The sequence below is a fragment of the Ovis canadensis genome, chromosome 14, assembly GCF_042477335.2.
Source record: "Ovis canadensis isolate MfBH-ARS-UI-01 breed Bighorn chromosome 14, ARS-UI_OviCan_v2, whole genome shotgun sequence".
Lineage (NCBI taxonomy): Eukaryota > Metazoa > Chordata > Mammalia > Artiodactyla > Bovidae > Ovis > Ovis canadensis.
In genome coordinates this window covers 49,718,432-49,743,893 of record NC_091258.1, presented here as the reverse complement: position 1 = coordinate 49,743,893, position 25,462 = coordinate 49,718,432, and the positions used below count along the sequence as shown (strand labels likewise).

The 25,462-nt window shown below is 39.0% G+C and overlaps 1 protein-coding gene across 1 annotated transcript; it reads right to left on the bottom strand.

Annotated features, from left to right (window-relative positions):
- Positions 1-76: 76 nt before the first annotated feature.
- Positions 77-24,719, bottom strand: CYB5B (cytochrome b5 type B). The gene is made up of 5 exons (XM_069550232.1): positions 24,308-24,719; positions 15,313-15,441; positions 14,748-14,777; positions 6,625-6,653; positions 77-3,723 (listed from the first exon to the last, which is right to left on the bottom strand). The coding sequence occupies exons 1-5, from the start codon at positions 24,467-24,469 to the stop codon at positions 3,633-3,635; spliced, it is 441 nt and encodes a 146-aa protein (XP_069406333.1). The 5' UTR covers positions 24,470-24,719; the 3' UTR covers positions 77-3,632.
- Positions 24,720-25,462: the final 743 nt, after the last annotated feature.

The following is a 25,462-nucleotide window of genomic DNA, read 5'->3' as shown; positions in this document are numbered from 1 at the left end:
AACTACAGAACCAAAATTTCTCCTAAAAAAAGAAATTAAAAAAACAAAACAAAATAACTGTAGTCAGGGCAAGAAATGGAAAACAGTGTCTTTATTGTGTGTAGTTCTAAACAAACATTCACTGTGTGCACATTCCAGCAGACAAAGATCTTTGTTCAAAATATGCTGAAATAAAATAGGTAAACAAACTCCATTTATTGAATACACAAAAGGAATGTTAGTATTACTTGCTCAGAGTGGAGGGTAAAATCAAAAGAAAGTGAAATCATTGTGCTTTGCTTAAACAGCAAATGGAGAATATAGGTGCAGGTGCAAATTGGCCCCTCAAGTTCATGAGTGAGAAGCTAGGTATGGAGTAGGTAATCTAAAAAATACCTCTCTGCTTCTTGGAACCTCCCCTCTGAGATCACCCCCAACAAATTACAAACCCAGCTCTCTCAGAGCACAGCCGCCAGATGGGACTAAACTCCTCATTAGTTTCATGATATTTGGCAAAAGAACAAGATGGTTGAAAGAAAGAAGAAAAAAAAGCAGTCTCTGTTGACACAAGACATGTGAATCCATTTCTCCTGGGGAAGGAAGTAACCAACATTACTGTTCTGTGTTTCTCAAATGGAATTTAATCAGACGGGTATCACTTGAGATTTTAAACATGAGATACTCTCTAAGTAATGATATATCTGGCCTGAAAAGCATTTTTCATTGCTCCACATGGGAACTGAGTGAGTGTAAACACACAATGTTCTTATTTCACAACATGTGCATTTATGACAATTGCTGAAAGAACTTTACAGGGTCAAATGATAGGTTCCAATGGATTTTTGTTGCAGCTTAAGTGGTCACATGAGAACTAAACACAGTATAAACTTTGTCCCCAGCACTTTCCTGTCTTTACAAAACGTAAGTCATTTGGAAACCAAAACCAACTCCTGAGAGACAGAGGCAGGAAATCTTGGGACCCGGCACTAACATCCTTATTTGGGGGCACTAATTTCCCCTCATCTCCTCTCTTGTGATCTCCAGCCATTATGCTGACAGTATGGTGGGGCGCCGGCGGTTAAGTCTTCCTTGGGAATAAACAACCCAACGCTCCAGAAACACCCCAGGAGGCTCGGGACAACAGGGACTGGCTCCACTGGCTCTGCAGAGGGGTTTTTCACAAACCATCAATGTCGAGGCTGTTTCAAGAATTCCCATCTATGTTTTAAAACAAAAGTCCTTTTTGATAGATTTGGCTAATATACTGTATTACTTTATTGTTTAGAAAAAAATGTCTGTAAGCTCTCACACAAGCTCTACCTTTCACCTGGCTGTTTATGTAGGCAGCAGAATAATAATAAGTGGACCCAAAAGTGGTTTTTATTACATAAAGTGACATCACATTAGCAGATCAAAAGAGAGCCCTGGGTATTGGATGGATTTCATGGCTGGCTGAGACAAAGTCTGAAAATCTTTTCCTCTGGCTCTGAATAAAAACAAGTCCAGATGTAAACAGGAAACGACAACCAATATGAAACAGAAAAACATACCTTTTGCAGTGGTCTTTACCTTAAAAAATACCAAAAAACACAAATTTTACTGAAGAATATTCTTTAACATTTCTTCTAAGCCAGATGTTTTCCATTCAATTTTGGGGACTGCCAACACAGTTTTAATTGATCCAAGTTATCTTCTGGCTTAGTTTTAGCTTGAATGTTCCCTTTTCCAGCTCCTCAATACTTCTTTGTTCTTCATTTCTACCCCAGTGTGGGCCCATGTCATCAGGTGACTTAAATGATTACAGCAATTAAATATCAATCCTTATTCAAGGCAACCCTTCTTTGCCTTCAAATTGAGGAGTAATCAAGTCACACCACCTCTGTTACATAATCATCAAAGATTTTTCTTTCAGTAAATTGTCTTAAAGTGGCATCTTATAATGCATACAAAATATTATCTAAAGATAAAAATTTTAAAGTTAAACCCACATCCCTGACATATAAAAGCTGGCCAGAAATCCCCTAAGATTACTCCATAATGTCATAACCAAGTGCACAGTTACCAGGTTAATGTTATTTTTATGAATTCTGAATTCACTCAACTGCTAAATCACAGGATACAAGACCTGGGGTGAACTTTTTCTTAAGCAGTTTGCAGGGGCAGACACTAGGCTGCTGTGTAGCTTCCTGTCCTGTCAAGTCTCTGGCAAGCAGGAAGAGGGGAGGAGATGCTGAGCAGTGGCCCCGGTCCTCCCTGAGCCACACGGTTCCCTGCTGTGCGTGACAGTGGCTCAGAGCAGAGTGGCCACCCTCAAGGGACAGGGAGGAAGAGTCCCCACAGCTGTCAGCAGAAACTGCCAGTGATGGCCTCCTCAGGTGCTTCCAGAGGGGAAGAGAGCAGCCAAACACGCCGGAGAAATGCCTGAACTGAGGAGAAACAGCAACATAATTCTGAATAACAACCGACTCCTCACGGAAACAGCTATCCAGGGGAAAAAAAAGTAACCACCACTTTTTCTCCCCCCTCAATGGAAAAACAGCAAAACCACACGTTGGAGCCATGGAGGTAAAATGCAGATGAAGCGGAAAACGCTCCTGTCCCACTCTCCTGCTTCCAAATGCCGCTTTGCCATGCGAGCTACTTTATCGGGGCAAACAGAAGGTCAAATACTGCACCTCTGATCAATCTGGAGTCTTTTACTTCTATAAAATGGGGAATGAAAAATTGCCAATTGATTAAAAAAACAGCAAAATCCTTTACAAAACTGTAAAGCTCTAAAGATATACTTACTTGCATTTTACCAATAAAAGGTGGTAACTTTAAAAGAAGAAAAAAGATGGTTAGGAACTGGTGCCAAATCAAAATAAAGGATGAAAATTTTAGCGCTTCTTCTGAACTCTTGCCCTTAAGTGTTTTTCAATATTTTTCAAAAGAAAGATTACTCTGAATTCACTCTATCATCCTAATTCATCTCTCCCTCTCCCTGTTTTCTCTCCACTCCCAATGAACAAAAGGGAAGCAGAGTTCTGCCCAGCACCACCATCTGATGCCTTAGAGGGTGGCAAGGGCTCCTTGCTACACTTGGCCAGTTTTAACAAATACAAACAAGGAACACGATAATTCTGCAGTTGTGTTTTAAGTCACAGATGTGCAACCTGATGCTATGAATTAAAACCTCTTATGATAAATAATAAAATTAAGTCATAATTTAAAAAATAGGAACATTTACTTAAAAGAAAAAGGGAAAAAGAAAAGCTTCAAAACCAGAACGTGACACGCTGTTAAATATGTCTAACGTGCGTTCAAAGCACTGGAAAGCAGGCAATTTTACCAAAGGGAATGCCACAGTGACATGTGGACTGTAATCACAGAAGGCAGTTCTGAAACATAAAAGGCGCTCATGGAAAAGAGTTAAGAGAGGAAACAAAGGCAAGGATACAGAAAAAAGAGCAGATGCTTTAAGAGTAAGGCTCTGAGAAATGACTTGGACATGGCCGTGGAGCTGAGGTGGATGTCTGGCCAACCATGTGGGTTCCAAGGGGTAAGAATACAAATGGCAGGACTCGAGAAGAGGGCACTGCTTGCAGGCTCCAAATAAGTCTCTAGTTCTTGCTCCCAAGTGGAAATGCTTTCCAGACTTCAACAAGGTCTCCTCAGGAGGACTTGCTCTCCGCCATGTAGTAACGATACAGAAAACCTAAGAGAATAGCACCCACGATGGGGAAGATCCAATACGACCAGTAGCTAGATGTTCAAGGGGGAAAAAAGCAATAAAATCGTGAACATTTCATACCAAACGTTCCCTATCATTCAACATTCACATTTTAATACTAAAGTATTTAAATACTTTCACATTTAATATTCTTCAAATCAAAGAATTTTGATTTGGAGAAATAAAAAAAGATTTTAATTAAAGTGAAAATTCCAGCAATAATTTTAAAAGGACTAAAAATGGAACATATAGCATGATACCAAAAAAAGATAATACACACACACACACACACACCCTTCAGTAGGTGTTTTCACAAAGACATAAATGGTTATTTCTGGGTTATGGGATTACAGATAGTTTAAATTTTTCTTCAAGCCTTTTCACATATTCTACAATTAACATCCTTAAGCAGGAAAAGGCCACCATTTTATGTATATAATTATCAGTGTAGAACCAATGATATCTAATACAATTGCTGATGATACTATCCTCACAACAATCCTATGAAATGAGTACTATTATTCTCATTTTACACATAGAAAACACAAGCTCTGCACCCAAAATCACAAAGGGAAGTTGGTCAAACAGCTTGATTCCTATCCTCGTTTGGATACTAATAAGGAAACACACACAAACACACACAGAACATACTGACAGCGCTAATAACATCAGGGAAATGGTAGCTGGCTTAAGAAGTCCTACAAAGAAACCTTCCTCAGTGTAAAGACAGTCATTATTCTCCTCAAAATAAAGAGAATTCCCTGGGTGGCCCAGTGGTTAAGACGACTCACTTTCACTGTGGTGGCCCCTGGGTTCAATCACTGGTTGGGGAACTAAGATCTTGCAAGTCACATGGCACAGTCAAAAAAAGAAAAAAAAAATCGTTCTTCTCTATTAGAACTTAATTAACACTGCTAGTTCTAATCCAAATGACCTGGCTGCCCCTCCACTTAAGACATATGCAGTCTTAGTATTAAAAGGCTTTGAAGTCCACAAAAACCAGCTGCAGTTTAATAATAAAAATGATTCTTTTTGCCTGAACATGCCAAGTACTTTGTACATTAAAGTATGGCAGAAAGCTGTTCTGGACAAGTTTAGAATGTCAGCCAGGGAGCTTTGCTTAAAGACACAAGCAAGTTGGTCAATATGTACACCAGCTATATGGCACAGGGAAACATAAAAGTAATCTCCCCAAGAGAGTAATGATTTCAGATACCTTCCAGGGTAGCCCAAGAGGCAAAAGAGATCAAAAACAGGACCCTTGACAAAACACAGAAGATAAAGCCTTCAGTGCAAAAGCCTAAGAATGGTCGACCATCAGTCCTCTGACAATCCTCTGTAACTTTATGACTCGCTGAGAACAGAAGATGAGGAAATGCATCCATACCGCAGCAAAGGAGAATCAGGCTCAACAACAACTTCTTGCCTATAAGACAGAACTCTGTTCATTCAGATTTATCCAGGTTATTGCCTGTAGCTGTGACTGCTATTTTTATTGGTTTGTAGTATTCCACTGTGTGAATGTCCCAGAACGAATTCATTCATTTTACTAATGAATGGTTATTTGGGTTGTTTCCAATATTTTAATATCTTGAATAATGTTGCTATGAGCATTCCTGTAATGTGTTCACCAGTATATAAATATACACATTTTTCTTGAGTGTATATATACATACATACATACATACATATATATATATATATCCCTAGAAATGGAATTGCTGGATCAAAAGTTACTATATTATCAAGGTTACTTGATAATGCATAAACTGTTTTCCACAGTGATTGTACCCATTTGCATTTCCTCAAGATCCTAACAGGGCCTAAGAATATTGGTAATTCACTTCCTAAACAACTCCTCTTATTTTTAGAATTTTTAATTTTGGCCAATAGGTGTGAAATGTACTCTGATTTTAATTTACATCTCTCTGATGACAAATGAAATCAAATCTTTTTTTTAAATATGCTCATATTTGTGCTTCCTCTTCTGTAAGGTGCTTAAATCTTTTTCTCATATTCTACAACATTATTTTTTAACTGATTTGTAAAAATTCTTTATGTATTCTACACAATAATTCTTAACCAATTTTAAGTGTTGTAAAAGTCTACAACAAGTTTATGGCCTGTATTTTCAAATTCTTTATGGGACTTTGGGCTGAGTATAAATCAGCTGAATTTACTAACAGTTTAATTTCCACTTTCTAAAAATATTCTATCATATCAAACAAAAAAGACATGGTACTTTTATAGGGGTGGGGTGGGGGAGACAATTTCTCTTTCTATGAAATGCCTTAAGTGAGATCTCAGAACAGCTCTATATAATCTCTGTAAATTTTTATAAGCCAAGGATTCTACAATTATCTCAAGTAGAGACACTATTTAAGGGATGACAAATGCATACTTTTCAGGGCTACCACTACTGTATTAGCAACATTACTGCAAGGGACGTTACTAGGTAAACCTTTGAGAAAACTCAAACTCCTGAATATGATTGCAATACACAATTGTTTTCTTTTGTAAAATGCAATAATAGCACCCATATTGTAGGTGTGTTGTGAGGATTAAAAGAGAATAAGTTTTTAGTGGAAAGTGCATAGCTGGGCTGAGCTGCAGAGACTGTGGGTCTGACTTAGGAGTAATACCTGTACATGCACTCTTGCCTCTTACCACATATGACTGATTTATGTCACAACGAGATTTAAGAATTACTCAAGGCAAGAACTTTTTTGAGATTATTCAAGATGACTGAAACGGGAAAAATTAATTTTTTCCCGTAATTAATTAATTACTGACTTGCAATAATTTTGACCAAAAAAAAGAATGAGCTGTCAAACTATATTCTAAAGTTATGTACATATGTATATTTATGGAAGGAACCTCTTTGCCACATAGTATGTTGGAGCATTAAGAAAGTCTGTTAAGGGAATACCAACCTTTTGCACGTATTGCTTTTCGGAGGTTCCTGAAAAAGACGCATATTTAAAAACAAACAAAACAAAAAAAGATTAACACAGAGTATATAAAACTTCTCATGAATATTCACGTAAACTATGCAACTAAATAACAACTTCATCTTTCATGTAATTTGATGTTTACAAGTATCCATATGTAGTGGGAAGATGGGCAATTCTTTTTCTGATAATATACTGGCATTCTCTAGTAAAGCACCACTATGAAAGCATACAGAAATGACCGAAACTCTATTTATTGGAAAAAAAAAATGCCACTGATACAAACTATATTACAATAATGAACTAATTTGCAGTCACAATGATATGCCTAGTTTAGCTGGGCTTGCCACTGGCAGTAGTTAAAATCACATTTCCTGAAAACATATCTAAAAAATAAAAACTCCTCTCTTGTAACATAGAGATCAACTGGGAAATGCTCAAAAGCATGCAGATAACTGCTCTGTGACTTAGAGAAGCAAACTGGTTTATTCTCTGAAATCATAATAATTAAGATTAGAGATCTTAGGGCTTATTTCACACCAAAAACAGGAAAAATGGGGTTAGAGTTAAAATACCAAAATAAATTTTTTAAAAAAAGTGGCAGCAACTAATCAAGAGGTACTGATACATCAGTGACAACACAGATGAACCCTGAAAATGTTACTTGACAAAACCAGACAAAAAGACCATGTATTACATAAGTCCATTTACATGAAATGTTCAGAACAGGCAACCAAGAGGCAAGAAAGTAGATCAGTGGTTTCCTAGGGCAGGGAGAGGAAGATCTGGAGGGACATGGAAAATGACTGCTGAAGGTTATCGGGTTTCTTTTTAGAGTGATGAAAATGTTAAAAAATTGATTTGTGATTATGGCTGAACAACTCTAAATATACTAAATACCCTTGACCTGTACTTAAATAGGTGAATTGGATGAAATGTGAATTACACCTTAATAAAGCTGATACCAAAATTTTAAATTCAATTTATATAAATATCAAATGAACGTATGGGTTTCATTAATTAGTTGTAGAGTACAAAAAAGCATGCTAACTTACCGCCAGAGGACAGTAACTCATTAGCATAGGTTACTGCTGCCCCAGAGATCATCTCTGCCAATAGTCAGCAGTATGCCAGGGTATGAACACATAATTACAGTTCTCAGTGATCTCCAAGAATTCCAACAACCCTGCATACATACTGGCCTAGATACTTTAGAGCAGACCATGAGGTGAGTTTTAGCTTCCTATATCCACAACACTGTAATTCAAATGAGACCATGCCTCAAACCTGAAAGAACTTCACCTACAGCCAAGTAAAACCTCTAATAAGTTTTAGATAAATTTATTACTTTACTATTACATTTCTTTCAGATCCCGATGATAACAATCTGGGACATTTCTCCTTGAGTAGAATGAGTCAGGCTAGTTAAAACATGTTACTGTCAATCTTTGAGAAACACAGCAAATGTTTTGCAGAGTTGAAAGGTGGGAGTGTACTGACAGTTGTGTCTACATCTCATTTATTGCACTGCCTTTCACAACATTCCACTATAGTAACCAAAAAATGATTGAATTCTATGAATAAAATGTCCACAGTCTTTTATGCTTTCATTATCCACAAATATACCAATGATTTATAAAACAAAAAATGTAGAATTAGCATTTTTTTTAAAAAGAAGGTAATCTGAAAGGCTTACATGAGAGCATCATGAATAATATATGTATCACTTTGCTTAACCAATCAATAAAAACATTAAAAGCCATTAGTTCATATAAAGGACTATCTCTAGAAGTTTTTAGCTTCTTTTACAACCACTGGCACTGGGTATGTGCTAACTTGAGTGAACCTCAGACAATGCAGTAAGCAACCCAGAGAAGAAAGAGCAGGGGAAGAGAGGAGACATATCGAGACCATAATATACTGAAATGGTAATAGTTCCTAACAAGCAATTTTTTTAAATTTAAATATATATGGTTTCCATCCTTCCTTCCTACTGCTCATTCCTCCTTTTAACCAAGTACCTCAACCCGTTTTAAGATCAAGCTTTCCCTGAAGGCAAAAAGAACGACCACCGTAACACTGGAGGAAAGAGGACAGAAAGCAGCAAATCCTCATTAGAATACTGACAGCCAAATAAATGCCAAAGTACAGTTACTCTGCTTTTAATCAACTATAAATGAAAGAGTTGTTTAAGGCACTGCTCATGGTAGCCAAGTGCCTCAGCCAACTTCGGAAAGAAGCCAAAAAAGTTATTTTTAATTTAACAAAATTAAAAAGAAAAAGTTCTATTAACAGAGAACCTTTCTTCAAGTCTACCCTTCTGTTCTCACCGTGCATAGTTCTCATTTCCACTGCAGAGCTCTGTGCTGAGTCTCACAGATGCTTAGGTGAAATTCCTACAGTTTATGATTGACTTTAATTTACCCCTGTGGGTGTTCAGGCATATCTTGGCTGCTTATGTTCTTGCCCACATGTTAATTTACATGCAAGATTGGTCAAGAGAAGGCACTGGTCTCCATCTTTGGCACAGACAGTAGTAACTATAATACCCTATGATTTTAGTTACAAAAGAGCAGTTCAAATCCAGAGACCTTCTACCAAAAGCTTTCTCAAGTAATTAACATCCATGCTTCTTTCTCCCCCAACAAGTCTGGAATACACTCCCAAACAACCACATCGTTCTAAGTCTACTCTAACTTCAATTCAAAATTAACAGAAATTGACTGTTTAAACAAGGTGGTTCCTCAAGTTCAAGATTCACTAAGGCTTTAATTCCCTCATAAAATAAATGTGTAAATAAATACATGTACATACATATAAATACTAAACAAAGCAAACAGTTCATAATTTTTGAGTAACCTTTTTATTAATGCTGATTATAACTGAAGGGCTCCATGCTAAATCAGTTTCCTTACTTGTGAATTGAAAAGCTTGTCAGATGAACCTGAATTCTAAAGTCATATTCAATTAACTCAACACATTTCTCTGACCCCAGGGCATTGTAGCAAAACCTACAAGAGCAGACTTCTAAAGATTAGAGAGATGTTAATACCATGCTCCCACGTTCAGGAAGACTGAAGGAGCCCAACCACAAAGAGATGCTTCTATCTCACAGATCCTCTTCTGATATGCTTTCACGTGGTTAAAACAATGATAAAGAAATCTCATAACTGGCAAACATATGGGGAAGGATTTAGGGATCAGTCGGGGGGGGGGTGATTTCACTATGAACCCTGTTTAGGGAAAAAAACATAGGAGAACACATTCTTAAGGAATGGTGTCCTTTGTCACCAGAATATAAACATAGGAAGCAATGAGTCAAAATTATGGTTACGAGGCATTCAAATATACAGACACGGCATTATACGTATACTTCAAGCCTAAAGAGCTTATATTTAGACTTTCAGAGATTTAAATAAAAGGGAAACATAAGGTATATAAGAAGCTTATGTGTTAATTCCTAAATTGAATATCTGCCATTCCTAGAGGATTCCACAGAGAAGGCAATGGCACCCCACTCTAGTACTCTTGCCTGGAAAATTCCATGGATGGAGAAGCCTGGTGGGCTGCAGTCCATGGGGTTGCTGAGAGTTGGACATGACTCAGTGACTTCACTTTCACTTTTCACTTTCATGCATTGGAGAAGGAAATGGAGAATCCCAGGGACAGCGGAGCCTGGTGGGCTGCCATCTATGGGGTCGCAAAGAGTCACACACGACTGAAGCGACTTAGCAGCAGAGGATTCCAAGTATTTAAAATTGGAAGAAGTGGATTTTAAGCCACAGGACACCTTCAACAAATTTAAGGAGTATTTGGGTGGCCTGGTAGTTTTTGTAGCTTTTTATTTAGAATAGTTTGGTTTCTATGTGGCCAGAAACTAGCTATCACTATATGAATTCTAACGTTAGGTTCATTGTACAATCTAGGAAGTCTGAGTTTTGAAAGTACATGTCAATATATTCAGGGCCATGGGGTGTGGATCTTGAGGACAGCCTTCTCGTGAAGCTTCAATGTACTAAGATTTCTTTCTAGATGAGAATACAGTTTTAACAACTACTGTCTTGTAAAGCACAAATGGCTGGTCAGCCCAGTCATACAAAACATAGTTCCCTGTACATAAGGGCAAATGCAAACATGAAAAACACCTGCTGAGACAAATTTCTACACGACTTTCTCACCCACTGTGACAAGATATAGAAGATAACACGGAAGGAAAAAATTAAAACACTCAGAGACTATTCTACTTATCACCACACTGGAGGGCTGATTTGAAAAAGATGTTACTCCTGTCCTTCTGACATCTTGTTTTGCAAAACTACTCGTCATTCCTAAATAAAACATTACAAGGAGAGACACTAACCCTTGAGATTTCTCAAGAAGGGTGTTTTGTCTTTCAAAAGTGACCTTGCCATTATAGTCTGCTTTATTTCAAAAGATTATGTTACAAAATACAAATGTTAGGTAAAAAAACAAACAGTCAACAATGAAACAATCACAGAAAATTCTTTGGTAAATAGCAAGCACTACTCATCCTAAGGCATATCCATTTCAAACATTAATAAATTGGGTTGTAGGTATGATAGGAATATTTAACAATTCTTAAAAGGAAATTTTTAGTATGATGCAACCAACTACATCACAAAACTATGAAGTACGCGTTCTTTTTAGTTTCCCTCTCATAAAAGAGAAGGTAAACGGAACATTATGTATGTTCCTGTATGTAACTATAATAGAAAACTCCGTATAACAAAAGTCTGTAACACCAGGGAGAGAAAAATGCACTTGCCTTTAAATGTAATTTACAAATTACTTCTAACATAGATGGAACTGACTAGATTTCAAGTTAAATTTCTTAAGTTGAAAAATGAAGTTTAAGAAGCATGCTAAGCTTTTATAGAGACAACCTTACTTGCTTAAAAAGATGTTAATAAATTGATAGGGAACAGTCACTAAGGTAAAATGCTTTAGTATAAAGAAGCAAGGGTCAGAACATCATGTGCGAGATTTTTAAAGGATGGGGTAGTCTGTTGGTCAATCCATCTGCCTTCCACCCATCCATTTACATTTATGTATGCGTATTATGTATGTATGAATCTTTTCAGAAGAGTAAATGGGCAAATGGCAGCTGGCTACCTCAGAAGAAGGGGACCTGGGAGACAGAGCTGGCGATGGGAATCATTTTTATAGTACACTTTTTTGTACTATTTGAATTTTTAACCAGGTACACCACAAACTTCCCATTCAAAAAATTTAAATGGAAGAATGGTCAAGTTATTGGGTCTATTCACTACAATGAGACTTGACTAGTGAAGCAGCTGGTACTAGAAAATACCTTCTGAATAAATGAATGAAACAGCACCACATTTTTTGGTCAGGTTGGATCTGTATGTTACCTTATCTCCTGAACTGACTGATAAAGATTCTAACCAAGAATTAAATGCGTAATCAAGAGACGTCACTGACCACAAATGTATCTTGGTTACTTGCAGCACAGTAGACAGGCAAATGGGCACAGAACAGTTTCTAAGGTGAGTTTCCATAACTCAAAAGCAGACCAGAAAAAAGTTAACTCAAATGTGAACAGAAGACTGATAGCATGGGGAATAATTCAGCTGAGAAGAGATTTAAGAGATAAAAATGTTTTTAATTCTAGTTATCTTCAACTGAAGCAGGTAAGAAAAACATCCGAAGTCTCTAAGCTTTTAAGCTCTGGTATTGTAACAAACACTTCAAGGTCCTGAACCTCAGGCATTATAAGGAAACAATGGTGACCATTAGTGTCAAAGCAAAACTAGTATGAAAAGTAGTTTCTAAAAAATTGGGGAAAAGTTCCTGATTTGCACTTGGGACTAGAATGTTTTAGGTGTTTTTAAAAAAGTTTTTTTTTTTTTTGGCAGGGGTGTGGAGGTAGTTTCAGAAGGGAAAGAGGTGTGGAGTTGTGGAGGGAAGAGAGAAGCAGAGAAATAAAGGAAGAAGAAGGGAAATGAAAACTTTGTCCATAAGGCGGAAGAAACCTCTTTACAGAGGTTCTGAAACCTTAACCGGAAGCATAGTAATGAAATGAACTTGACATTTATTTCTTCATGGTAAATGTAAAAAAAATTAAGAAAAGAGATAGCTGCAGCCTAGATGCAGAAGGGCTTATTTAAAACCTATGTAACAAATAAATCTGAAGGCTCAAGAATTTCTTTCTGGAACTAAAATCAGGCTGGACTATATAAGCTCTATGACAACCTATGTAGGTAGTCTTGAAAATTTTCCCAAAGGTGTCCCTTGGCTGGTCTGCCTGAAGTACAGCAATGTGACTGGAAACACTCAATAATCAGACTCTCTATTTAAAGGAGACTGTCCTTTGAGTACAGCAGACATGAGGAAAACAGAGCCTTGAAAACACTGCCCTTAATCACTGTTTAGTTTAAGCCAGGCTGGGGCCAAACTACATTTGGAGACTTCTAAATTCTTACCAAATTTCATCAAATCTCACCAGCTAAAAGGGTTTCTTTATTTCTTATAAAAAGTTCAAGGCTCAACAGTTTTAATTTATCTGAGACATCTCTAGTTACTTTTTTGGTCTACAGAAGGCAGACAGTGCTTTCCACAGCAGAGAATTAAAAGCTCCCTAAAAGTTTTCACATGAAAAGATGGGCATGTCATTCAGCCAAATGTCTGGCGCTTGGCTACCTGGGTTACTTTAAATGCAAACTCCCACCTGCAGAGAGCATGAGTCAGTAGTAGTAATGGAAGCCCAGGGAATACGCAATTTGGAAAACATGCCAAGAGATTCCAATACAGGCGGTACAAGGAACAGAACTGGAAGAACACTGCTCTCCATTCCTAAGAATGGTCCTAACGACATACTATACCACCAAGGAAGAGAGTGGCAACAAGAAGCAATTTGTAAGACTTGCGGACACTGGAACTCACCCCCCACACACAGATTTTGTTTGTTTTAATATAAAAAGTGCTCTCAGGGTGCTATGAACAAGTGGGTTATGGTTCCTGAATTAAGGTACATCTCCTGTATAAACAGGCATATCCCTCAAATCAGATGTTGACCTCTGAGAGCAATGGTTTCTGGACATGTTCAATATACCAAACAAGCCATGCTTAGTTCAAATTTTACCTTAATTACACAAGTGAAGATTCAAGAATGGATAGCACACGTGTTAGGAGGGGAAGACAAACTACCAGTGCTCGAAAAGCCTTTAAGGAACCACTTCACATCCCCTTCATAAACAATTCAACAGTTCAGAGTAGCAGAGTGCAACAAGACGGAAGAGTTAATTTACACAAACACTGGATGGTGGGAGAACAGGTGGCAGAATCTGTCAAGCAACCTCTAGAGCTGAAAGAATCTGTGTGTCTTGGCCACCTTTGCTGTCACACAGGCTCAGAATTCCAGCTCAATGCGGAAAGAGAAGCTAGAAGGAGGAAAGGGGGAAGGAGCATTGCCTCCATGAATTTCTGATGACAACTAACTGCTGTGTCTTTAAATTAAGAAAGTAGAAGAGTCAAGGAAAACAGAAAAAGAAATGAGGGAATAAGGGAAGTGAGGCATCCAGCTTGTGGGAAACAAAAAGGCATTCAAATTTTCTTCCTGGTACATTATGCAGTGCACATTAAAGTTTTCAAATATTTAATCTTTTACTTTTGTGGTATCACTGAGTGAATGGGAAGGGTGTGTAGACCTATTTGAGCCCAGACAACAGGGTAATGGGGACAGAAAGGCCTGTTCTAGTTAATTACTCAATTATTCCAGTCTACAACTTGTTGTACTTGCAAGAATAAATCAACTTTCCAATTCTTTTTCCAACACAGAAGCAATTATCACCTATACTATTGAATGTAAGAACACGAGTCATAGCTTTAGAGTTTCAATTTTTTAAAAAACTGAATAGGGGCCTGAACGAAATGTTCCTATTGTTCAAGACTCCGTTACTTTTTTCTGAGATGGTACTGGATGCAAATTCCTGAAAAAAGGGATTTTTGCTGGAAGGGAAAAGTAAACATTTCTTGTTAAAATACTTAAAAAAAAAAGCAATTCCATTTGAGTAAATAGAAATATAAACACTTGAAACACACAAGAGCAATAGAGGACTTCTTACCTTGCTACCACCTCCAGGTTTAAGGTCATTCTGTTTAAAGAGGAAACATTTATAATAATTTAAGACACATCCAAACAAACTCTCATTATGCACTTATTTTTAACTTTGGGACATGAGCCTGCCTTCTGGTAGCAGTTCCCTAGGACATGTCAGGGTTTGCAGAAAGGTCCTGCCCACTACCCCCGGCCTCGCCGCTGCACCCCTGACTCTGAGCACATCACAGTCCCTTGTTAGAGTGGCATGGCCCACAGTTACCACTTTTAGCAAAGAATCTGCAAGAACAATCAAAGCACTATATTTTAGATCATGATATTAACCTCATTACCAAGAAATTAATCAACTAAAAACCCACTTCCAAAATCAGTTCCTTTTCAGAGATACTCTATGTGCTGATTTACAAACAAGAAGCTCCAGCTTAGCACAGTAAGGCTGGATGATTTTGGAGAAAATTTAGCGTAATGGCTGGGCTTAATGAATCTCCATTTGCGTCACTCATTCCCTCATCACGACCTGTGGCTGCTAGCTTCCTCTCTCTACAAGCACGCCTAGCTCGGCTGGTTCTTACCGGGTGCACGTCACCAATGTAGTACTGCTTGAGCATTTCTCTGGCGTCTGAGGAGTGGCCTACATCTTCAAAGCTTTCAGTTGCATCTCCTCCAGCTTGTTCCATCAGAACCTCTTCTCCACCAGGATGCTACAAGAAAAAGATATTTATTAAAGTAAGGGCTCTCTAAAAAGCTAACTGATATAAGCTCCTCCCCCGCTGCCCTCCTCTTTCCGTTTTTCTCCTTTAAATGGCAGCAATGGGACGAACCAGCACTGTATACCCTGTGACAGGAGCAATGGGGAGAACACTACATAATTCCCGTGTCTTCTGGCCAAAAATGCATACTGTGGGTTTAATTATGAGGAAACCTAGGAAAATCGCAAAGTGAGAGACATTCTACAAAATGATCTGCCTGTGATCTCCAAAAATATCAAAGTCAAGAAAGCCAAGGAAAGACGATTATTGTATTCCTGGTCTGGGATGATTCCACATGCTGTGGGGCAACTAAGTCCACGCGCCACAACTGATGAGCCCACAATTACTGAGAAGCACAGGCTCTAGGCCCACAGGTTTCAGTAGATTAGTTATTGCCTAATGAGTTTGAATGAACTCCGGGAGATGGTGATGGACAGGGAGGCCTGGCGGGCTGCGAATCATGGGGTCTCAAAGAGTCGGACATGACTGAGAGACTGGACTAAACTGAACTGAACTGAACGGTTATGAAGTTTGTCTGGGGTAATGAAAAAGCTTTAGAAATAGACAGCAGTGTTGGTTGTACAAACTGTGAGTGCAATTAATGGCATCTAATGGTACAGTTAAAAATGGTTACAATGGCAAATTTTATGTGTACTTTACCACACACACATACAAAGCTTGGTTTACATACTTATAATTAACGTAACCCAAAAATTTACTTTTGTCTGAATCATAGCAAAATAAAACAAGTAAGACCAAGAGTCTGGAGGTTAGTGAACTAGATTGGTTACCAGTGCTATTCAAATCTATCACACAATCATAAATTTCTCCCTGTTTTATTAAGTAGACCTAACATAAGGTGGTACACATTTCCCATTTTTTTCTGCTTTACTTTTAAATCTCATATGAATCTGCAAAGATTCTTCTGAATTTGACAGCCTTTATGTTTTAAGACTAATGGATCTTGTCTTAGCTTTTATTGTATAAGCAATTAAATAACATTACAAATATTTCAAATAAACTATATGGCAGTCAAGATCATAAACTTTCAATTGATGAAGCAATGCCTGTGATGGATTCATTTCTATTTCAGTCCAGCAATAATCAAGTGAAATACTTTACAGATACAAAAGCAACTTTGTGATGTTCTTCTGTGAAGGGTTTTAGTAAATTCACGAAATATAAGGCAGGGAACAGGGGAAATCTTTCAGCTTTTCATTAAGTTCATGTACTAAGTATTATTGAAAAGAGGACAGAAAATTTATATTTTAATACAGAAAAGAAAGAAGACAAATTGCTAACAGAAAATAATACCTCTAGATTGCTAATTCTATGGAATGGATAAGGAACAGATTGACAGAAAAGAGAATGTGAAGAATGACAGTTACAGAATAAAAATCTTGTTGGGAAAAAAATTACACAAATTCTCTGTGAATGGAAATTCCATGGTGATGTAATAAAAATGTAACAATAGGATATGCTAAAGACCACCTGACTTGGAAAATGAAATCTAGAAACATTAAGATTATGGAAGCTGCAAAATTAGGCCAAGCTAGCCAAACAGATTAGCAGAATACTAATCATCAAAATAAGATATGGAGGTTAAAGTTTTGGAGAGGATAAAAACTACTTCTTAAAAAACAGTCTGACAACTCAAAGAAAGATAAGAGATCTGGGTGGTGAACAGCAGGAAATGGTGCAGGTCCATAGGTATTTGAGTGTGGATGAGAAAGAACCTAGTAAGGCAGGGGGTCACCTAGGAGAGGTTAACTTGATGGCTGCCAGAAAGGGTGTAACTTCGGCAGTTCCAACTGCTCAGGGTCTAAATATCAGGTCTGCAGATCCAAACATACCTCACCCCCACCAGATGATATACCCTTATTCCCCACCATGTTAGGTCCTACTGCTACAGATTCGCACAATTCCTTAGGCATCTTCATGGTGTTTATCACAACTCCAACTGTTTATTTAACATCTTCTTCCTGAACTAGACTAGAAGCTCCCCAAGAACAGGAACCATGGCTGTCTTACTCATGGCCATACTCCTGAACATAGCACAGAACCTGGAACAGTGAGATCTCGGGGGCGCTCACGGTGCCCTCCTCCTCTCCCACCTGCCCTCTCTCCCTCTCTGGCATGTATGCGGCACAAATACACAAGCCAAAGTCAAAGTGTCAATCAGGGCAGCTCACCTGGGCAGTGCTAAAGGTTAAATTTTGCCTCATGTTATTTCTAGCTTCCCTAGGACTAGCCACATGGGCCTGTTTGAGAAAAGAAAGCATACTTTCTATAGATTTGTTAATTCCACAAGCTATATAATGACTGAATTGCACTTTCATTTGACCAGCCTTGGAGAAAGACAGTAAGAAATGTGCTTAGTCAAATTCTGAAGCTCTCAGGGGGTGGCACCAAGCAGAGCCCACATTCTGTCTTTCCTAAGGCAAGACTACTCTACCACGCACAACAACTGCTTGTGCACAGATCTCATCTTCCTGGCAAGTCCAAAGCATCTAATTCACCTTTACGTCTTCAGGGCATGTGCTAGTTACTATGTACTCAAAAGATGCTATAGGAAACAACATAATTTTTAATTATTAATAAAAACAGCCACTAACACTTACTGAGCTCTTTATATCAGGTACCACAATAAGTCTTTGTATGAATTACCTAAATTAACTGTCTCAACAACTCTGTGAAGTAGGCACTGTAATCTCCCTTGAACAGATGGGAAAAGGTCTTTACAGAGCACATTTCCCTAAAGTTACAGTAAAGTAGGACACCGAACAAGACTCTTTAACCTCACAGCCCACATCCGGTCATTAGAATGTTTTATATACCAAATGTGTATATATATACATATGTGTGCACGTGTATATATATATACATCTCAACAAAATTCTCTTCAAAAGACACCTAAGAAAATGAAAAGGCAAAATACAGACTGTGAGAAAATATTCACAATACATATTTCTGAAAGGACTTGCATCCAGAATATATAAAGACTGCCTTCAAGTCAGTAATAAGAAAACAACAGAATTAAAAATGAGCAAGACTGAATACACACTTTATAAGACACACACAAGGCCAATCAGCCCTTGAAGATGCTCAAAATCATTGGCCATCAGGGAGAAGCAAGTTAAAACCATTATTATATACCGGCAAACATCTATCAGAATGGCTAAAACTAAAAGCACTGACAATACATCATGTGTCAATGAGGATGCCGAGAAACTGGAAGACTGACACGTTGCTGATGTGACTGTAAAATGATGGGGCCACTCTGGGGAAAAAGTGCCAATTGCTTCAAATGTAAAACAAAACCAAAAGAAAACAAAAAAATATGAGCTATGGGAAATCCCTGGCATCCAATGGTTAGGACTCAGCTTTTACTGCCAAGGGATCCCTGGTTGGGGAAATAAGACCCCACAAGCCATGCGGTACAGTCAGAAAGGAAAAACAAACAAACAAACAAACAGCAATCTCACTTGTAGGTATTTCCCCAAAAGGAATGAAAATGTGTCTAAACACAGCTTTATTCATACTAGCCAAAAAAAAAAAGAGGTAACAACCCAGTGTCAATCAACAGGTGAACAGCTAAATTTTAGTACAGTTACAATGAAATAATAAGCACTAAACAGGAACACGCTGCTGACACATAGCAAAAATATAGATGAGTCTCACAGATACGTTAAGTAAAAGATGTCAGACACAGAACAAAGCGTGAGAAATCAATCACTGGTTGCACAAGAACACAGATGGTAGGAATGTTCTAAACAGTGATGGTGATGGGGACTATACAGGTGAGACCTTTGTCAAAGCTCATGGAACTCCACATACAAAATCTCTACGTTCTGTTGTATGGACGTTAGATCTCAATAGTGTTGACTTAGACGGGGTAAAAATCTACACAGCAAAATATTACTAACAACCCAAATGCTTATAAATAGGAGACTGCTTGAATAAATCAGAATCAGTTCAACAATTTCTTGAATAATAAGAAAGTGTTCCAGATGTGGATACGGAAAGACTCTTGGGATATATAGTTATGTGAAAAAGGCAAGTTATCAGTTACCTTATGGGTAGGGGGAAAAAAAAAGAATCAGAGGAACTACATTCACTTTTGCTTACAGGCACAAAAATAAAACTCTGCAAAGATTCACAAACAGTAGTAGTTAATTTTAGGAGGAAGTGGAAGTGGGCAGATGGGAAGAAGGCTTTGCACAGTATACCTATATGACCTACTCAATAAATTAAAAAATTACCTGGATTCCAGAAAAAAGGTGCTAGTTCTAACTTTCCTCTAACACATTCCCACCCTTCCAAATTACATCTAAGATGTGGAAGGTGGTGGCTGTAAAACAGACCTAATTCTATATTCTATAGCCATGAAAAAAAAAAAAAAAAAACAGAGGCAAATCCTAATGTCATGGGCACAGGCTATCTGGCCAGACTTCTTGTACCACTTAGCATTATGACTTTTTAAAAGTTATTTCTCTGCTCCTCAGTTTTCTCATCTCTAAAATGAGCTATTAAGTGGATTAAAAAAGAAATTATATGCAAGCTGTTAGAATAATAAGCACCTAACACACACTATTACTATTCTAAATCAATTAATAGACATTATAACTTGATTATGGAGAAGGCAATGGCACCCCACTCCAGTACTCTTGCCTGGAAAATCCCATGGACAGAGGACCCTGCTAGGCTGCAGTCCATGGGGTCGCTGAGAGTAGGACACGACTGAGCAACTTCCCTTTCTCTTTTCACTTTCATGCATTGGAGAAGGAAATGGCAACCCACTCCAGTGTTCTTGCCTGGAGAATCCCAGGGATGGGGGAGCCTGGCGGGCTGCCGTCTATGGGGTCGCACAGAGTCGGACACGACTGAAGCAACTTAGCAGCAGCAGCAACATAATTTGATTAAGGAATACTATGATTCTATTTCTGTTTATCAGTCAGTTCAGTCGCTCAGTCACGTCTGACTCTGGAACTCCATGGACTGCAGCACTCCATGGAAGGTGGAGGATTCAAATTCTTGAGATTTAAAGAGTTCCTTTCTTCCCTTCTGTATTGCTTTTCCCTTCAATCTAGTCTCAAAACCTCAGCAAAAATAATATATTTGAAATAAATTCCTTCAGTGTCACCCCCATGTTAAAACACATCAATGGGTTTCCATTTACTTATGGTATGGTTCACAAATCCATACCACCTACCCAGCCTTGCCTTTCCTGGCTCCTGCCAAGTTCTTTGGCCATTCTTGACCTTTACTGGATACACTAAAGCCACAGCTGCTTTCAGTCCCACCAACAGGCCAAACTCTTGCTTGACTTTGCAAATGCCGTAGGAATGCTCTTTTCTTTCATCTTCCCAAAGCTAGTTCCCTCTCATCAACGAAAAGTCATCTTCACAGAAGCTTTCCCAGATCACTCTTATTAAAGTGGGTTTCCCCACCATGGCCATTTTACCTTCTCAACTTCTTGCCTGTTTCCTTCCCAGGAAGGAAACATTTGGCTGTATTTGCTTTGTCTCTCTTAGAAGGGTAGCTTCAGGAGGGCAGATCTATGTCCATTTTTATACGACCAGGACCTAGTACCACAGCACTTGAGAAGAGTGAGCACTAAACAAACATTTGCTGAATGAATAAAATGCTATCCCATCTGTGAAAGTGAAAGTGAAGTCGCTCAGTCGTGTCCGACTCTTTGCGACCCCGTGGACTAGTAGCCCACCTGTGAAGCAGATCCTAAAGCAGTATACCCACTCACCCCAACAGTCACTGAAAAAGTACATAGAAAGCTTTAAAATAGCGCAATGGGTTATTTTAGGTTACTGTTGTCAGAAATGGTTAATTATACGTAAGACAATGGTTTCCCAACTTTTCCCACTTGTGATACAATAATAAGAATATAAACTGAAAGGAAATTCACAAAATCATATTTACCCTTGCTAAGATGTACTTCGATATTTTGTAGTCAAAGGCATAAGATATTGTAACCATTTCTACGTGATTTTTTTCAAAATCACTAAGTAACAGAAATACTGATGTGTACGATTGCAATGGTTAGGTTTTTCATTTGTGATTTCAATAAATTAAATCAATACCACTGAGTGAAAACTACAAAATCAATCTATTAGAAGATAATTCAATTATATTATCAATCCTAAATTATCACATTCAAAGTCCAGAGTAACACTTTAACCATATTCATTAATCAAAAAAGAAAGCAATCTATAAATGCTAGATATTCAAATGAGGAACCTTTTTCTAAGGAACTCAGTGAACTCAGCCCCAAAGTGAACTGAGATTGGAAAGTAAAGGATGAAAATTGATGTTTCTTCCTGGTCTGATCTAACAACAACCCAATTCCTCCAGACCTGCAAGACAAAAGCCTCAGTCACCCTTGACTCTCAAATTCAAGGCATCATAAAAAAAAAAAAAAAAAAAAAAGGCATCACTAAATTTATTGGCTCTACCGTCACAGTACATCCAAAATCTGACACTTCTCACTACCCTACTACCACCACCCTAGCCTAAGCCACTATCTCTAGCCCGAGTTACCGCCACAGCCTCCTAACTGGATTCGAGTGTTCCTTCAGTCTCTTCGCAACAGTGCTGTCAGTGATGCTTGAATAGTAAACCATTAAGTCACATATTACTGGTCCTCTGCTCCACCATGCTTACCCATCTCAGAACAAAAGTCAAAATCCTTTCTAAAATCAGCAAAACTGTACTTGACCTGCTCCTCACCTTGATCATGCTGACCTCATCTACTACTCTCCAGCCACCATATAACCTCCCTCACTGTTCCTCAAACACACTGGACATGACACCTCAAGGCCTTTGAATTTGCTTTGAACAAGCTCTTCCTGCTGATATCCACAAGGCCAGCTCCCTTAACTTCTCTCTGGCCTTTACTTCAGTCATAATCTTAATAAAGCCATTTCAGGCCACCATACCTAAAATTTCAACCTTTCATCTTCATGCTGTCACTCCATACACATCCACAGTCCTCTTCTCTGCTTCATTTTTCTCCTTAGCACTTGACTTGGAATGAACAAGAACACAGGGACAGAGACTCTGGAACAGGGTAAGTGAGAATGGTGAACTGCAGGTAAAGATCTGCAAGTCAAGCTTGAAAGGCCGTCCTGGCACACCTATGATGTCTCTGGCTCCATCAGCACGTGGTGAACCAAGCTAGTAACTGTTCAAGATTAAACTAATGTCCACTACATGCACTGAGTGTTCCTTCCAGGTTCATTATCTATTCTGAATCAATCAAGAAGAAACTGGGGGGGAAATGAAACCACAACCCCCCCCCATACTGGCTACCCATTTTGAACTATGCTTTACTGTGCTACAAGCCACACTGGAAACTTATGAGGCATACACCAAAGTACAGCTAAGACTAGAATTCCAAAGTCCTGCTATGTAGACAAGAGAAACCATGGAATTCATCTAAGACACATCCTGCCACTAATCAGTTGCCTGACAAAAATCTTTCTGAACCTATTTCTTATATCCCTGCTAAAATAAGGATCAATACTACCCAACTCACTCTCAATTAGTCACTTTGAGGCTGAAATAACAGGAAAGCACTTTTAAAAGCGTTTAACTGCCATAAACCCCACAAATACAAGAAGTTACTAAATGGTAAGATGTTAACTTCTTGGCCACTAGGAAGATTTATTAAAATCAATGCTGTTTTGGGGGAACTTTAGGTTTACAAATTTTTTTTAGAGATTTATGAATCAGGATGTAGAGCTTTATGCCCTAAGCCCCAAATTAATAGAAACAAAATTTTTACTAGTATATTTATTTCATAAAGAGAACTAAGAGAAATAAAACTTTTTCTCAGTGTTAGGTTTGTATTATACAAATATGCCCAAGAAATTAACCATTAGATTATTAATCTACTGCTCAAAATAAAAATATACACATCAAAAATAAATCACCAAACACATTTACACTTAAAATATCCCAAACCCTCAGGGATTGGGATTGAGAGGAATGACTGCAAAAAAGCACAAGGGAAACTTTTACTGCAATGAAAATGTTCTTTCTCAACTGGAGTTGTGATTACATGGATGAATATATTTGTCAAAACTCATCAAACTGTACATTTTAAACAGGCACGATTTATCGTATGTAAATTACACCTCAATAGAGTTAAATTAAGTGTATTTCTTAAAAAAAAAAAAAAATCAGTTGCACCATTCTCAAGGAGAACTTGTAAAACCTAATACACATGCTTGATTTACCAAAAGAGGTAACAGTCTGAGTCAGAAGCCAAAAATAATGAACCCCAAATCAACTCATAACCTCTGGCCTCAAGGTCTGCTCAAAACAAGAAAAAGAAAGGCAGCATAATGGTAGGAAGGGAGAAGACATCTCAGCTTCTTCTCAAGAAAATTAAAACCAAACAGTGGTATTACTTCAGAAGGCACAGTGAAAAAAAAATGAGTAGAGATCTGGCGCTTTCAGACCTAGGTTCGAATGACTCTAGGCTGTTAGGTGAGAAACTGAGGCTCGGTTTTCCTTTCTGTAAAATGGTGATACCGGTGACTCAAAAGTTTAGCCAAGCAAACAGTAAGTGCTCAACATGTGACAGAAGCATATTATCGAAGGTACCAGACCTCAGTGCCGTTAGAAATGCACGCAGACCTAAAGTTCCCCCGCCACCCCACCAAACTCCGTCTCGAAGGGTCGCGGTCCCTTTCCGTACGCCTCCTCGTCCTCCGCTAGGCCTCACTCCCCCCCCACACGCCCTACCAGCGTTTCGGGGCCCGCACCCCCTCAGCGCAGTCCACCTCCTGGGCCCCACCTCGTCAAGAAAGCGGCTGACATCGTAGACTCGCCCGTGGATCACCAGCCATATGTCCTTCGAGGAGTTGCGCTTCGCCACCTCCTCCAGTCGGTAATACGTGACGGAAGTCTCGACTCCTTGCTCTTTTCCATCGCCGCCGCTTGCTACCACAGTCGCCATTGGGCCTGAGATAACCTCTTTTCCACCGCTATTCCGGTTTCCACTACCAACTTCCTGGAAGTCGACCTCCCGCTCTGTCCTCACCGGCTTCCGTAACCGGGCCAACCTGTCAACAGCCAATCACGCTTACGAATAGTTTCTGGTTCTTTTTCTTTTCACCAATGAAACGAGGAATTCTATTTCAAATCCCACACACTCCTCGCCAGACCCTAGGAGCGTAGGCCTGGTTCGAGGTCCCACTAACCAATCTGGATCACCCATCCCCTCCAATCTCACCAATCAGATACTGTGGTTTTGGAAAGGCGCCTAAGAGACACGTCCGTCTGAGAAAGAGGTTTCTTCTTCAATCGGCTTATGTGCTGTGCTTAGTCGCTCTGTCGTGTCCGACTCTTTGCGATCCCATGGGCCATAGCCCGCCGGGCTCATCTGTCCATGGGGATTCTCCAGGCCAGAATAGAGTGGGTTGCCATGCCGCCTCCTCCAGGGCATCTTACCAACCCAGGGATGGAACCCAAGTCTCCAGCATTGCGGGCGGATTCTTTACCGTCTGAGCCACCAGGGAAGCAGCTTACAGACCTGCAGAATTCTGGAAGACGGGGCAGAGTCACCTTTTCCCCGTTTTCCTTCCCCTTGTAGAGGGTCCGTCTTGAGTCAAGAGCAACTTGTTCTGCCCCCACCACCACCCCAACTCCTGCGCAGCTTTTGTTCCAGCCCCAGATCTACATTTTTACTTTGCACTCTCCGGGCTGTGACCTGGCGAATCCAGTCTCTTTAAGGCTCAGTTTCCTCTTCACCAGTAAAACGGGCATGATAGTCTCTACTTTATAGAGAAATTTGGCCGATTGAGAGAGAGAGAGAGCGTGTACCTGCAGAGCGCTTGGTGCTTAGTAATCAGTGTATAAACGACAGGCGGTGAACCGGCACCTTGAGACAGTGTTTGGGTGTACGATATGGAGAATTCCAAGTGTGTGCCATTACTGAGAATCTGATTTT